General features: G+C 41.4%; 1 protein-coding gene across 2 annotated transcripts in view; it reads left to right on the top strand.

Annotated features, from left to right (window-relative positions):
• sptb (spectrin, beta, erythrocytic) overlaps positions 1–15101 on the top strand; it is a 40960-nt gene extending 25859 nt beyond the window's left edge. For both annotated transcript variants that reach the window (XM_067480681.1, XM_067480680.1), the window contains 16 exons: positions 42–131; positions 383–673; positions 976–1106; positions 1232–1436; positions 2048–2271; positions 2552–2702; positions 3473–3717; positions 4382–4520; positions 4875–4959; positions 5125–5321; positions 5705–5787; positions 6550–6613; positions 6876–7144; positions 11531–11704; positions 11986–12028; positions 12557–15101. In XM_067480681.1, coding sequence (XP_067336782.1) covers positions 42–131; positions 383–673; positions 976–1106; positions 1232–1436; positions 2048–2271; positions 2552–2702; positions 3473–3717; positions 4382–4520; positions 4875–4959; positions 5125–5321; positions 5705–5787; positions 6550–6613; positions 6876–7144; positions 11531–11704; positions 11986–12028; positions 12557–12748 — 2583 coding nt within the window. In that variant the 3' untranslated portion in view covers positions 12749–15101. The remainder of the gene's footprint in view (positions 1–41; positions 132–382; positions 674–975; positions 1107–1231; positions 1437–2047; positions 2272–2551; positions 2703–3472; positions 3718–4381; positions 4521–4874; positions 4960–5124; positions 5322–5704; positions 5788–6549; positions 6614–6875; positions 7145–11530; positions 11705–11985; positions 12029–12556) is intronic.
• The last annotated feature ends 533 nt before the right edge of the window (positions 15102–15634 follow it).

The raw sequence follows: 15634 nt of genomic DNA, 5'->3' as shown, positions 1-15634 counted from the left end.
ATTATGTCATTTTTATCTCATTTATGCCTTATTTTTCTCAGCTCTGGATAGAGGAGAGGATGCCCCTGGCCACATCACAAGAGCATGGCCACAACCTTCAAACCGTGCAAATGCTAATGAAGAAAAACCAGGTAAGACTTCCTGTAGAGAAAGTCTTGTGGTTAGCCGTAAATCACAGCTGATTTTTTTGCTCGCACAGTAGAAAAGCTTGGACTTGTACTGTACTGGCAATTGTCAATAGGAAAACAAATGTGTTTACATTTACTAATTTGTTTCTAGAAAACTCACATGTAGAGGGAGTTTAGAGCCTGTTGCATGCTGTTGTATCCTGTTGGGTCTGTGGTGATGCTGCACCCTCACAGTCTTGTTTTCTATTCACAAGACGTTGCAGAGGGAGATCGAGGGCCACCAGCCTCGCATCGATGAAGTACTCGAGCGAGGCGGGAGGATGGCGGATGCTGCCAGCACGGAGGCCAGACCAGAGGAAGAGCAGATTACAGAGCAGCTGAAGGAGCTGGAGGAGGCGTGGGCCCGGCTGCAGGACGAGATGGCCAAGCGCAGAGAGAGGCTGAACAGCTCCAACTTGGCCCAGCAGTACTATAATGATGCTGATGAGGCCGAAGCCTGGATAGGGGAGCAGGAGCTCTACATGATTGCTGATGAAAAGGCCAAGGTGAGGAACAGACTGTGTGATTAACTCAGGGAAGTGGCTCCAGTCGCCTGAAAAACAGATGTTATTATCCAAATAAAAACACAGCACATCGTGTTTTGCAAATAAGAAGTGGTACTGCATGCATTAACATGATTACATGGTTAGGGTCAATTAAGCTGCTGTTTTCTTACTGGCTCCCTCTATGGAAATCTCATTGAGACTGTTTTTCTTTGCCTTCATGTGGAATCTTCTCAGTTTTGGATCATTTTTCAACAGTTTTTTTTCTGACTTTTCCTGATCCTCCTCTTCCTCCATCTCTCCAGGATGAGCAAAGTGCCATGGTGATGCTGAAGCGCCACATGATCCTTAAGCTGGCAGTGGATGACTATGCCGACTCTATCCAGAAGCTGGCTGATCGTGCCCAGAAGATCTTTGCGGAGGACCATCCAGATGGGTCTGTGCTTTGAGAATTTGATGCGCAGACTGGAAAAAAAAACAAAAAAACTTTACGACAATGAAATGTAAACATAAACCCAATGTCTTTGCCTTTTCCCCCCCTCTATTCTCACCATTCTGCAGTGAGGAGATCATCAGGCGACAAGGCCAGGTAGATAAGCAGTATGCAGGGCTGAGGGAGTTGGCAGAGGATCGCAGGAAGAAGCTGGACCACACCTACCAGCACTTCCTGCTTAACCGAGAGGTGGAGGACCTAGAGCAATGGATTGCTGAGAGAGACATGGTGGCTTCATGCCAGGAGATAGGCCAGGACCTCGACCACGTCACAGTATGAAATTCACAAATATATACACTTAAATGTGATAATAACATATAAAAAAAACTAAGAGTGCATAAAGAGGTGCTTGAGAAAACCTACATTTTTATGGAAACCTGCGTTTATGCAGATTTAAATAAGCTAGGTGTGCTTTGAAAAAAACAGAAACAAAACTTTAATGCGTGCACATTTGTCGCAGAACTGTTATGGTGTGTCCATGTAATCACATGTGGTTTGATGAGCACAAGTTATTAGCACAGTTTACAGATGTGTCATAATATATTGATTAGCCAAGACAGTAGACCCACCTGGTGCTGTAAATGATTCAGTGGACAAGGATCAACATGGGAAAAATAAAATTAATAAAAACTGAGTGCTGGCTATGATTGACAGGTGTAAGCACACACAGTGCATCTGCATATGGGGCTGTGCGGCCCCAGACTGGTCAGTGCCCTAAAACCACCAGGTGGTCTTAATGTTGCAGTTGATCAGTTTTTTTCTCTTATATAAGAAGATGCAAGGTTCCAAATCGTCTTGTGAAGCTACATATCTAAAAGGAAGTTCCAACTTTCTTTGTTGATGACCTTTTAACCTTTAAAAACATTTCTACCTTTTCCCTTCAGCTTCTGAGGGATAAGTTTAGAGAATTTGCACGGGAGACGGGAATGGTAGGACAGGAGAGAGTGGACATGGTCAACCAGACGATAGATGAGCTAATCGAAGCTGGTCACAGCGAGGCAGCCACCTTGGCAGAGTGGAAAGACAGCATCAATGAGAGCTGGGCTGATCTGCTGGAGCTCATCGACACTCGCACTCAGCTCCTCGTGGCATCGCACGAGCTGCTCAGGTAAGAAAAAAACATTATTGATGTACCAGACCGTGAGCATGAAGACGGACAGTTTTCTCAATTGATGCCATTAGGATTTCATGTCTAATCCTGTAAAGCAACACATTGTGTCTAAAATGAGTTAGATTGATATTGATATCTGGAGTAATTCTTCTGTTCCATGACTAATAACAAAAAAACTGGATGCAATAACAATGTCACAACAAATTGGACTTAATAAATAAGTAATATAAATGTAATACATACAAAGACACTGAGAGGTCATTCTCTTTTCTTTAAGGTACTTTGATGATGGGAAGGAGCTGGTGGCTCAGATTCACGAGAAGCAGAAAGAGCTGCCTGATGACGTGGGAGAGGACTTCAGCAAAGCAGAGTCCTTCCACAGAATGCATGCTGCCTTTGAAAGAGACATCACTGCTCTAGGCAAACAGGTACAACACATGTGGACCGGATCTTTTACTCTGAGGGAACACAGCAGGCAGCAGCCAAGAGGCAAACTCTGATGATTCATATCAAGAGGGGAGGAGAGTGCTACTGCATTTGGGCAGCCGTGAACATTTTTATCAAACGAGGAAAACCGGGGGGGGGGGGGGGTTATATCACGTTTACATCACAAACCCTGAGCATGGGTATACAAGTTAAAGCTGCATTCATCGATATTTGTATATGAGCGTTGGGTGAAATTAATATACGTGACATAAAAGTGGTCAATCTTAGTGAAAAACCTACAGAAAATGATCACCCACCCACTCATCTGTTTGCTTTAGCTTCATAGAGCATTTTCACATCTTTCAGCTCTTTGATTGTTTTAATTTTAACAGCTTTAATGTTTAGGTTCACTATCACTATGACAATCGATACTGTGCTTAACATTCAAGTATCCAGAAATATGAATCCAAATGACTGCTGCTGTTGATTTGAGTCTGTTGGATGTTTCATATTAAAACAATGATGTATCAATATTGTGTTTACATTTAATTCTGCTGCACGTAAATGGTCCAAAACCAATAAATACTGCTTTAATCCAAATATAAAGTGTGAGCATAGCCTTTAACTTGGGAAGTGGAGCTTGCATTAGTAATCACAAGTATTTACATTTATAAAGCTACTACAGAACAATGGTCAAAGTCTCACCTCCCAGATACTGTACAAAATATCAATGTCTTTAAAATGACACTGCTCCGGTTTCTCCTGTGCCCAGGTTCAACAGTTTCAGGAAACCGCTGCAAGACTTCATGCCCAGTATGCAGGAAACAGAGCGGACGCCATCCAGGCCACAGAGGCCGAGGTGGTGGAAGCCTGGAAGGGTCTGCTGGACGCCTGCGATGGACGAAGGGTGCGACTGGTAGACACAGCTGAGAAGTTCCGATTCTTCACCATGGTGCGAGACCTGATGGCCTGGATGGAGAGCATCATCCAGCAGATAGAGACTCAGGAGAAACCGAGGTAAGAGCACTTTGTAGAAGGACTTTAAATTCCTAAAATATATTTCTTCTTTATTTGACACATCAGCATTGATACTTGTACAAAAGTGCAAAGAGGCTGCATTTTTAATGAACTTAAGTTAATTTAATTCAGACTGCTGGAAAAAACACCTAAGGCCTTGCCCTTCAATTATTTAGGCTCAAAATTAATTGAAAAGACATTATTGTGTGAGCAAAAAAAAAACTTCCTAAAGATGGAGCTTGACTAAAGAAATATCCGACTTAGAAGACTGAAAAACAGTTTCTGCATTTATTTAGCAGGACGTAATGACTGAGACATAAAATGAACCTTAATGAAGGCCATTAAGTCTTTTTTTTTTAAATTTAAGACAAATGCTGTAATTTACCAACGAAAAAAAGCTTTCACAAGCAGAAATATAATACGAATCAGATAATAAATCAAATAAATAAAATGGATGATAAATATAATGAGATGTAGTACATCTCTATTACACTATTAAAGATATATAGATCTACAGTAATATTGTGTTAGATAGAACAGTCAATTTGACGCCTTTGTAATTAATTGGTGCAGTTCCAGCTCTTACCAACAGAGGTAGATAAACCTCATGCTTTAACCCCCCCCCCCCCCCCCCCCCCCCCCTCCTCTCCCTCTCTCTCATTAGGGATGTCTCATCCGTTGAGCTCCTGCAGAAGTACCATCAGGGGATCCGCTCCGAGATTGAAGCCAGGGGAGCCAAATTCAGTGCCTGCATAGATCTCGGCAAGGCCTTGCATAAACGCAAGCACCGAGACTCTGCTGAGGTGAGGAAAGACAGCTTCTTTTTCATCCTCAGCTGAGCCTCAAATTGCTGCTTTCATTAGATTTAATTACTTTTCTGGGAGTGATTGTTCATGTCTGGCACAATGGAACCAATTGGATCGCCACGAAAGAAAAAAAATCCACTCATCTTACACTCATCAGGGAGACTATAAAGCAAATACTAATTAGAAATGGAAAAGCCAAAAGAATTTAAATGAGCAGTTGACCCCGGCATAAATGTAATGTTTGGTTAATTACTTCACAATACTAATTCTTAGAGGATAATAACTGGTCTTGGGGCTGAGTGGTTTAATAATGCTGATATGTAACTGCGCCTGTACAACTGATTGTGTCAGATCAAAGAGAAGCTGGTGCAGCTGCTGGAGAAAAGGAAAGAGATGATGTTCAAGTGGGATGACAGATGGGACTGGCTCAGACTCTGTGAGTGAAACTGCACTCACCTTATTGGTTAATATCAAACTAAAAGCCCAATTAGTAAAAATGAAAATATAACCAACGCTAATAATAGCTCCAATTGAAAACCTACACTGCATTTTAAAAAAAATAAAAATGTTCTCATAATGACCCATGTCTCCCTGCATCAAGTGCTGGAAGTATGTCAGTTTGCACGGGACGCCTCGGTGGCAGAGGCCTGGCTGGTCGCTCAGGAGCCCTATGTTACCAGCAGAGACCTGGGGCAGACTGTGGATGAGGTGGAGAAACTCCTCAAGAGGCACGAAGCCTTTGAGAAATCCACTGCCACATGGGAGGAGCGCTTCTCTGCCCTGGAACGCCTCACCACGGTATGAACAGTCCTTTTCACTGACTTCATTTGATCGTATATGTAATAACAGGAATGTAGTTGGTCGTCCCTCCAGTACCAACGTGTTGCAACGTGTTTATAAATTGCAAGGTCGCACAGAATTCAAAGGACTGATTGAATTAATTGTTGTAATCTTTGAGGGACGGATCTAGTGAGAAACATATAGGTTAGAAAAATCTAATGTTGAGGGTTAACAAGTTCAGCCTCTTAACTTTTCCCAGCTGGAATTTTTTTAATGTCTTAAGTAAAAATAACTTTCTATCAATTGTCTAAACCGATTAATCAAGTAATAATTGCCTAAAAAAAAACGTAATAAATAAATAAGAAATTACGTACCGACACTATTTCACTATTATGTTGCAGCTGGAATTATTGGAGCTGAGGAAGCTTCAACAGGAGATGGAGAAGTTCAGTGAAGAAGAGCGTTACTCAGATAAGGAGAGCAGGTACCTGCACGCATGCGCACACACACACACACACACACACACACACACACACACACACACACACGTTATTATATTGTACGTTCACACCTGCACCTATAAACACAGACATGAATGTTATGACTGAGTTATATGGTGGCAACCATTACAAAAGTTAGTCAATAATAAGTCTTTGTCAACAAATGCCATGATAAAACCCAAACCAGCAAGCATTGTGTTTACCTGTTTATCTAATCACGGATGTGGCTTTTTCCTCTGTGACATAGGAGCTTTAATGGTACGTCACTGAGCCACACTGATCTGCTATTTACTATAAATACTGGCAATATGTCAAAGTGTCTCTGGACAAGACACTGAACCCCTAACAGCCCATTCCCCTCCCCCTCCCCAGCTGTCCAGTGCCGGTCCAAACACGGCAGAAATTGGGGAGGGTTGCGTCAGGAAGGGCATCCGGTGTAAAAACTGCCAAATCAACATGCGGACAATGATCCGCTGTGGCGACCCTGAACTCACGGGATAAGCCGAAAGTCTAACCCTAACAGTAGGAGCAAATGGGCTTGGTGCTGACAGCCGTAGAAAAGCAAAGAACTTAGTGACAGCCAGACAAAAACATTGTTGTCTTCGGCATTTTTAAAGAATTTGTTGACCATAACAAAAATACTGAATATTAGCAGACTCACACTGCAAACCTCAAACAGTCACATGCAGTCTCTGCTGCTCTGAAAGGTCTCTCATGCAGACCCCATGCTGCCTTCTTTTCCCCAGGAGAGAAGACACAGGTTTTGTAGAAGAATCTTCACAGCTCTACACTATTGAGGAACAGACTCTGGTTAGTAACTACACCCACTCAGCCCCTGTCCTTTATTATCTTGTGACCTCAGTTTAAGCATGCTCAAAAATATAGAGCAGCTTTTTTTTAAACTAACTACATGTTTCTAAAACAAACTACACTGGCCTTTTGAAAACCCTTTGAGCACTTTTTAAAATAATTACTTATGTATAAATTAAGGACGACCTGCTGTGCCCACCTCTCCACACATGCAGGTAGTTATGTTAAATATAATTTTTTTTCCTGCCTGTATCTCCTGCAGTCTGCTGCAGCCGAGCCCAGTTCTGGTCTCCTAGAGGGGACGGTGGGTGACTCTACGGTGCCCGTTGTGTCAGAGATGAGAGAGAGTGGTTCTCTGGAGCTGGAGCCTTCAGTCTCAGTAGTAACCCCGAAAGAACCAGAGGGGGCTGCCACCGTGCCCGTGGAGCCCATCGCGCCCGTGGAGCCCATCGCAGCGGAGACTGTGCTGCTGGAGGGTCCGCTGAGTCGCAAACATGATGTGGATGGCTCAGGAAAGAAGGCTTCGAACAGGTACGTAGTTAGGACTGAGGTACAGTGATTCCAGTCTAGATTTAGACAGTTTCATCAGATGTGTACGAGATAAACAACTGAAAAATGTAGCTAAAATGCATCCAGTGCCCGAATGTCTTTTTAGTCTGTAAATGGTGCCTATAAAAGTATTGATCACATTGGCAAATTTTTGTTGTTTCCTTTTGTAAATGACATTGAATTTGGCTTCTCTGAAAAGAAAGCACACGATTTCACATCAAACTGAAAATGAATGTCTACAAAAAAAAGTAATTGCATAAGTATTCACGCCCATTTAGGCAACTCAACTAAATCCTAACTGGTTCTGCGTCACACAGTTCTCAGTGAATGTGTTCAAAGGATTAGAGTATAAATGCATCTGGGACTAGAAGGTCCAGTTACTGATGAATTTGTATCCTGGCTGAAAACAAAAGAACAATCCAAGCAACTCTACAAAGAGGAGATTGAAAAGATGAAGTCAGGGGACCGGCGCCAAGGTGGCGCTTTAAACACATTCACTGCACTCAGGTAATCTCCATTTAACTAACTGTGTGACCTTTGAAACCAATGAGCTCCACCAGTGATGATTTAGTTGGGTGACTTAAAAGCGAGTGAATCAAATAATTAATTACATTTTCCATTAGTTTAGATTAGATTACTTTGCACACTGTTTTTTGTGATTTGCCAAAAAAAAATAAAAAAGCCAAATTAAGCCGACTATAATTCAGCACTGTACAAAATATAACATGAAAACCAAGAGAGGTGAATACTTTGTTTTTTTTACACTCTGCAGTCGTATAACACAACACAACCACCCAGCTATACTGTACATCACTTTAGGTGTGAATCGATACGGCTTCATGCCGTTCTGACAGGTCTGTGGATGACTCACACGCTTTCTCTCCTGAAAAGTTACTGCAAGCTGTTATGTCAAGCAGACTGGACTTTCCTGTCTGGTGTTTCGAGGAATAATATTGGTTAGTTACAGCTTTAGCAGAACACAGCAGCATCTGTTCTAATAGAGCCCACATCCAAAAATACATTTATATGAAGATACATGAGTCTTCATATATACAAATTTAAATAGGATGACGAAAAGAAAATGACAGAATTTTCCATGGGAACATGATGAGGCAAATTAAATACACACAGCTTGTATTAGACACAGATTTGAACCTTTCTGGTGCACGAACTGAATTGCTAGAGAGTTCAGCAAGGAGCAGAAGATAATTCTGCACTAACACTGACAGTAGGTCACTGTGTGTTCACTGCTTGAAAGCATGAGAAACCAATTTCAGTGTTTTCAGTTTTTTTTCAAACAAAGATAAAGAAAACAAAACATTTTTCTGTAAAATCTACTTCTCCTCCTTTGGGCTGTTTCCTTTCAGGTGTCACCACAGCACATCTTGTGCCTCCATCTAACCCTGTCCTCTGCATTCTCTTCTCTCACACCAACTACGTTCATGTCCTCCCTCACTACATCCTTAAATCTCCTCTTTGGTCTTCCTCTAGACCTCCTGCCAGGCAGCTCCAACCTCAGCATCCTTCTACCAATATATTCACAGTTTCTCCTCTGAACATGTCCAAACCACCTCAATCTGGCCTCTCTGACTTTATCTCCAACACATCTAACATGAGCTGTCCCTCTGATGTCCTCATTCCTGATCCTGTCCATTCTCGTCTCTCCCAAAGAGAACCTCAACATCTTAAGCTCTGCTACCTCCAGCTTTGCCTCCTGTCTTTTCTGCAGTACCACTGTCTCTAACATCTGTGGTCTCACCACCGTCTTGAACACCTTTCCTTTCATTCTTGCTGATACTCTTATCACACAACACACCTGACACTTTTCTCCACCCGTTCCAACCTGCCTGCACTCGCCTCTTCACCTTTTTTCCACACTTTCCTTGCTCTGGACCGTCGACCCTAAGTACTTAAAGTCCTGCACCTTCTTCACCTCTGCTCCCTGTAACCTCACCGTTACACCTGGGTCCCTCTAATTCACACACATGTATTCTGTCTTGCTGCGGCTAAGCTTCATTCCTCTGTTTTCCAGAGCAGACCTCCACCTCTCTAGATTTTCCTCCACCTGCTCCCTGCTCTCACTACAAATCACAATGTCATCTGCAAACATCATAGTCCATGGAGATTCCTGTATAACCTCATCTGTCAGTCTGTCCATCACCAGAGCAAACAAGAAGGGGCTCAGAGCCGATCCTTGATGCAGACCCACCTCCACCTTGAACTCCTCTGTCACACCTACAGTTCACCTCACCACTGTCTTACAGCTCTCATACATGTCCTGCACCACTCTTAACATACTTCTCTGCTGCTCCAGACGTCCTCATACAATACCACAGCTCCTCTTTTTGCAGCCTGTCATGTGCTTTCTGTAAATCTACGAAGACACAATGCAACTCCCTATGACCTTCTCTGTACTTCTCCATCAGCATCCTCAAAGCAAATACTGCATCTGTTGTACTCTTTCTAGGCATGAAACCATGTTGTTGTTCACAAAAGTTCACCTCTGCCCTTAGCAGAGCTTCCACTGCTCTTTCCCACAACTTCATTGTGTGGCTCATCAGCTTTATTCCTCTGTAGTTGCCAAAGCTCTGCACATCATTTCCCTTGTTCTTAAAAATTGGCACCAATACACTTCTCCTCCAGTCCTCAGCATCCTCTCACTCTCCAAGATCTTGTTAAACAAGCTAGTCAAACTCTACTGCCACCTCTCCTAGACACTTCCATACCTCCACAGCTTTATCATCAGGACCAACTGCCTTTCCACTCTTCATCCTCTTCAATGTCCTCCTCACTTCACTCTTACTAATCTTTGCGCCACACCATTCACCTCTTCGTTCCCTTTCATTTTCCTCATTCATCAACTCTTCAAAGTTCTCCTTCCATCTTCCCACCATATGCCCATCATGCTCCACTGAGTACCCTCCTACCGGTCTCCCTGATCACATTAGCTGTAGTGTTTCCAGTCATCTGGAAGCACCTCCAAACCACCCAGAGTCTGTCTCAGCTCCTTCCTGAAAACTACACGTCATTCTTCCTTTTTCAACTTCCACCACTTCGTCCTCTGCTCTGCCTTGTCCTCTTCATCTTCCTCACCACCAGAGTCATTTTATACACCACCATCCTGTGTTGTCTGGCTACAGTCTACCCTACCACTACTTTATAGTCACTGGTCTCTTTTAGATTATAATGTCAGTATAAGATATAGTACACCTGAGTGCTTCTACCTCCGCTCATATATGTCACCCAATGTTCCTGCCTCTTCTGGAAGAAAGTGTTTACTACAGCCATTTCCATCCTCTTTGCAAAGCCTACCACCATTTGTCCTTCTGTGTTCCTGTCCTGCAAACCAAATCTGCACCATTCACCACACTCTCACCTCTGGGGATGCTCTGCATCACTTCATCTAACTCACTCCAGAATTTCTCCTTCTCTTCTAACTCACATCCTACCTGTGGGGCATAAACACTAACATCATTGAACATCACTCAGAATCATCAACCTGTCTGATACGCTAATCACCTCTACAAAATTCCTCACAAGCTCCTCTTTCAGGATAACTCCTATTCCATGGTAAAAAAACTTGAACGCTGCTCCTAAGCTTCTAGCCTCGCTACCTTTCCATCTGGTCTCCTGGACACACAGTATGTCCACCTTCCTTCTTTGCATCGTGTCAACCAACTGTCTAACCTTTACTGTCATAGTCCCAACATTCAAAGTCCCTACTGTCAGTCCTACACTCTTGGCTTCCTCTGCCTACGAACACACCTTCCTCTTCTCAGTCTTCGACCAACAGTAACCAAATTTCCACCGGCGCCCTGTTGGTCAACAGCACCGGTGGCGGTCGTTGTTAACCCGGGCCCTGACCGATCCGGTGTTGAAGTCATGATTTGCATGTTTAATTTGGCATGTGTTTTACGTCGGATGGCCGTCGTGACGCAACCCTCTGCATTTATTTAGACTTGGAACTGGCACAAGACAATGGCTTGTGCCCCCTTCTGGCACTTCTTAATTTAAATTAATTAGTTAGTAAAATTTTAAATGTGATTTAAGGAAATTAATCAGCTGTGATAAAACTATTTTTATGCTAGTATACATGTTATCAAAAGCGTTAGTTTTACTCCACCACCTGACTGTTTTCATTTTCAGATAACAGATTGGATTCAGAATTCTCAGAGGATCTGGCTGGATTCCTCTGAGAATAAAACCTTACAGAGCAGTTCACTGCTTTGTAACTGCTGACGCTAAGACTTTTGTAATTGCAATTATCTAAATTAATCTTGCATCACAACCAGCAGTTAGCTCACTACAATATTCAATACTAAAGTCGCTCTTTCAATTGTTCTTTCTTTCCTTTATCCTCACTCCCAGGTCATGGAACAACTTGTACTGTGTGCTGAAACCTGGTCAGCTCTCAGCCTACAAGGATGCCAAAAGCTTTGGCCACGGGGTGACATATCATGGTGAGGATCCCCTGTCTCTCAGTAACGCCAGCTGGGAAATGCTCATCAACTACAAGAAGAAGAAACACGTCTTCAAACTACGGTGAGAATCTAATTCTCTGCATTTTTCAAATAAGCATATTTTTTGGAAAACACACTTTTGTAGTAGATGAAAAGATGTTTTTATTGTAGTTAATGACTAGTGTGTTGCCAATTGACGATTTGTTTTTTTTATTGTAAGAAAAAGAAACATCTAAGGGTCATGATGAGATTATCTACAACATACTAAGGCATCTGAAGACTTCAGAATCTGCCTGACAATCATCAGGTTTTAGGTTTATTCAGTATCACAGAAATAATTTCTCTTTCCTTTTTCTGTTACAGTCTTGGAGATGGGAGTGAATATTTGTTCCAGTGTAAAGATGAGGTGGGTTTTTAAACCAACAGATAAAAAAAATGATCGACTTTTAAGAGCTTTTTAAAAATCATATGCGAGTGCCTGTTTTGGATTTGGCTGTTCTAAATGCATGTAACCGTATAATCTTTGACCCATGTAAAGCGGTGGTTACGCGTAGTACACACGGTACATACAGATACAGTGTATAAAGTTAAATTAAGTAATTTGACGAGGTTATTTCTGCAAGTAGTTCTTACTAACACGATTTTTCAGCTTTGCCTTTTGAATCCCTATCAGCTAGCTACATTTACTCTACAGGGATCATTGTGTTATAATTTTTACAAGTTTTTTTTTTTTTTTTTTTTTTTACATTACCCTGATTTAGCCTCACAAACACCCTATTTAAAGTTTCATTTTTAAATGCTGACCCGCTCTACTTGTTCATTTACTACAGGCCAAGAGCCAAACACACACACACTTTCCCACAGGAATTGGACTTCCCATTGTAAGCTGCTGTTGTGTGTGTGTGTGTGTGTGTGTTTTTGTGTTTCATTTTAGGAGGAGCTCCAGCATTGGAGCCAGGCCATGGAGAAGGCCGTTCAGCCCCTGACAGCAGAGGAGGCATCAGGGCCCTCAGGGGCCAAAGCCCAGAGCCTGCCCCCTCCCTCCTCCTCAGCTGCCCTCCCTGAGCCCAGCTCTGCCAAGAAAGACAAGGAGAAGAAGTTCAGTCGCTTTGCCAAGAAGAAATGAAAGGAGATGGAGGGGGGTTGCCAAGGAAACCTAGAAGAAAAAAGTAGTATTTGTGTACAGTCAGAGGGAGCTTTTTAATTATTAGCTTTTTATATATTATTTAGTGGGAAATAACATAAATAGTGTAGTTTAGGTTAAAGCAATCACCTTTTTGCTTGTATTTAAGCCAGTGTACCATTGCAAAGATCCACTTTTTGGTTGTCTTTGTCTTTTCTTTTTAACAAATGCCAAATTCAATGCATTATATTAAAGCACAGGAATGCTCCTTTCACACTCAACCAAAGAATGTTTGTAAAACTTTTGACTTATTACTTTTTAGCTTTTTGAGTTGGGCATGCTTTGATATAGTTGTGTACAACAGGAATATAGGCCTGATATGACGATGGATTGACTCAACAGTACTGACAAATACTTTTATTAAATCTGCCTTATAAAATGGTTGTGAACTGTAATACTGTGCTATTTGAATTTGGAGCGCTAAATGCTACTCGGACTGAACTTGCAGTAAAAGCTTTGTAAATGCAGTGTAAAGACTTGCTGTGCGAAACGTAGTTCAGTCAGCCCTGTACAGTGCACGCACATGTGTAGGTGTAACTGCAGATATGCAAAACAAAATGCTCTATGCACTGTGAAGGGTTTGACTGTTGTAATTTTAATTACAACTGACATAATATGAGCAGTCATCACACTCAGTGTTGAATATAACCTCTATATTCTAACTGAGCTGTTGTGGCAGTAGCGATTTCTGTGAACCTGAAATATATTTAACACTTGTGTATTAAACCTTTAAATTTCATATCTACTCATTAACATATATACATTTACAGTATGTATCTAAAGATGCATGAAGTATGTTTTACGTTAGTTTGATATGGTGCTATTGTGATATTTTTGAACTTTCAAGACAAGCTTGATCTGCATTTCTTGTCTTCAACTTTGGCCTGACTGTTGGTATATACGGTGTCCGAGGGGTGTTTCATAAAAGGTGGCTGCTTACAATTACCAACAAACCTGTCAGTCAAGTCCGATTTATGTCAAGGCTTTAAAACAAACAGACAAACCAATCGTGAACAACGCGGTACAACATGGGAGGATAAAACTGATGTCCACTATGGACCAGCCCTTAACAAACATGGGTGCATTACTGAACTGGGTTCTGGGGTGTTTGTGCTCAGAGCCTTTGTTTAAAATGACCATTTTAAATCTCAATCAACTATGAAAAAGATATGAAAAAACAGCCAAAAAAGCAACAACCACAGAAACAACAAAAAGAATTAAAACAGCTAATAGCAAGAAGCTAAATTACTACCAAACAGTTAAACACAAATTGACCAAATCCACCCCAAAAATCAAACTCTCGTTCAGTCTAGACATCTCTGCCTAAGGGCCCATTTAAACCTCCTCCTTGGGGAAAAAAGCGGCCGATTTACCTGGTAGTCCTGCTTTATGAAACACCCGTCTGATCCAGATTTTATTTACCAGAAAACTTAGAATAAATGTCAGTTGATACCAGGTGCTATTATTTGTAGGAAAACAAAAGCGTGTACAGGGCTATTGAAATTTTTAGGGTCACAGCCAAAGTCTTGGACAAGTCGGATAAATCTTGCCTGCTTTCCCAAACCACGCAACAGGACCAGGCATGCTCTCCATCTAGCACGAAGATCATACAGTGGCTGTATGGTGCTGAGGGAATAAGTTTTTACTTTGATCGTAAGGCAAGAAACCACAAGTGAAAACTGACAGGTTTAGGCGTTTCCACAATAAACCCATGATGGAATACATTTGAATTGGAATATGGATGCAGGGAGAGTATGCACAGTACAGTATTAATTTATCACCAAGATGGTGGCTCATACACAATCTCCCACTGCCGTTTTGCCTTGCACTGTGGGCCGTGTCCCTGAACTGCATTCCAACTCAAATGACCTCATTAAAATGATGGAAGTTTAACTAGACTGTTCAGCTTAAGAGTTTTACAAGGAAATTTGGTAGCATCACAATGATCATTCTAGATTACAGATTACTTATTTTTGGTTTCTATGTGCAGAAGATCACACACACATTGTGTTTTAAATGTACCTTGAAATGGTTTAGGAAACTTGCATCACATATTTGGTCTCTTGTTTTTTTTTATTTATTTTTTTAATTGGTCACTATACAGTAGCTACAGTAACTCACTTTGTCACCTCTATTCTGCATTGTTTATTCTTCCACTCCTTCCCTACCTGCCTTTTCTGTTCAGTGGTTTTTAAATCTGCCTTTTGTATTCTCTAGCAATGTAAGATATCCAAAAATGTTGAAAGGAAATATCAGATACATTTTGAGAGAATAAAATTTAAAATAAACTCTTAAAGCTTTCTATGTGAGTTTATTTACCAACTGCTTAATTTAACTTTTTAATTTATGCAAGTTTCATTGATTAAAATTAAAAAGGTACGATGAAATGCATTGGAGAATAGATTTATTGAGTACAAACTATTTACAGCGGCAAGCATGAAACAAAAGGCGTAACTTTGTCGAAGTCATATGTTAACTGAGCTAATTTCAGATAAGACGAGCTGCATATGAACACATTCAAAAACAGACAAAACAGCTGTATTTACATTCCAGTGGCTGATGGTAAAACAATTGATAAACAGCCTCAAGACAGTGCGGCAGCCTTAGGCTAGACTAATTAGATCTCAGCTGACAAGTAACAGGCTGATGATAATCATTTATAGAAACACAAAGCCCTGAATAACAGTTCATTTCGATCTTTACAAACTCAATAGGTGTATGCCTGAAGCAGAGCATACAAATTACCTTCCTCAAAACAAATAACCAGAAGAGGCAAACAAGAGAGTTTTCATGCAAACTATAACTTTGTCTTTGGCCAATTCTCCACAG

The sequence above is a fragment of the Channa argus genome, chromosome 16 (genome assembly GCF_033026475.1).
Source record: "Channa argus isolate prfri chromosome 16, Channa argus male v1.0, whole genome shotgun sequence".
Classification (NCBI taxonomy): Eukaryota; Metazoa; Chordata; class Actinopteri; order Anabantiformes; family Channidae; genus Channa; species Channa argus.
The sequence above is the reverse complement of the archived record's forward strand: the minus strand, read 5'-3'. Positions and strand labels throughout refer to the sequence as shown.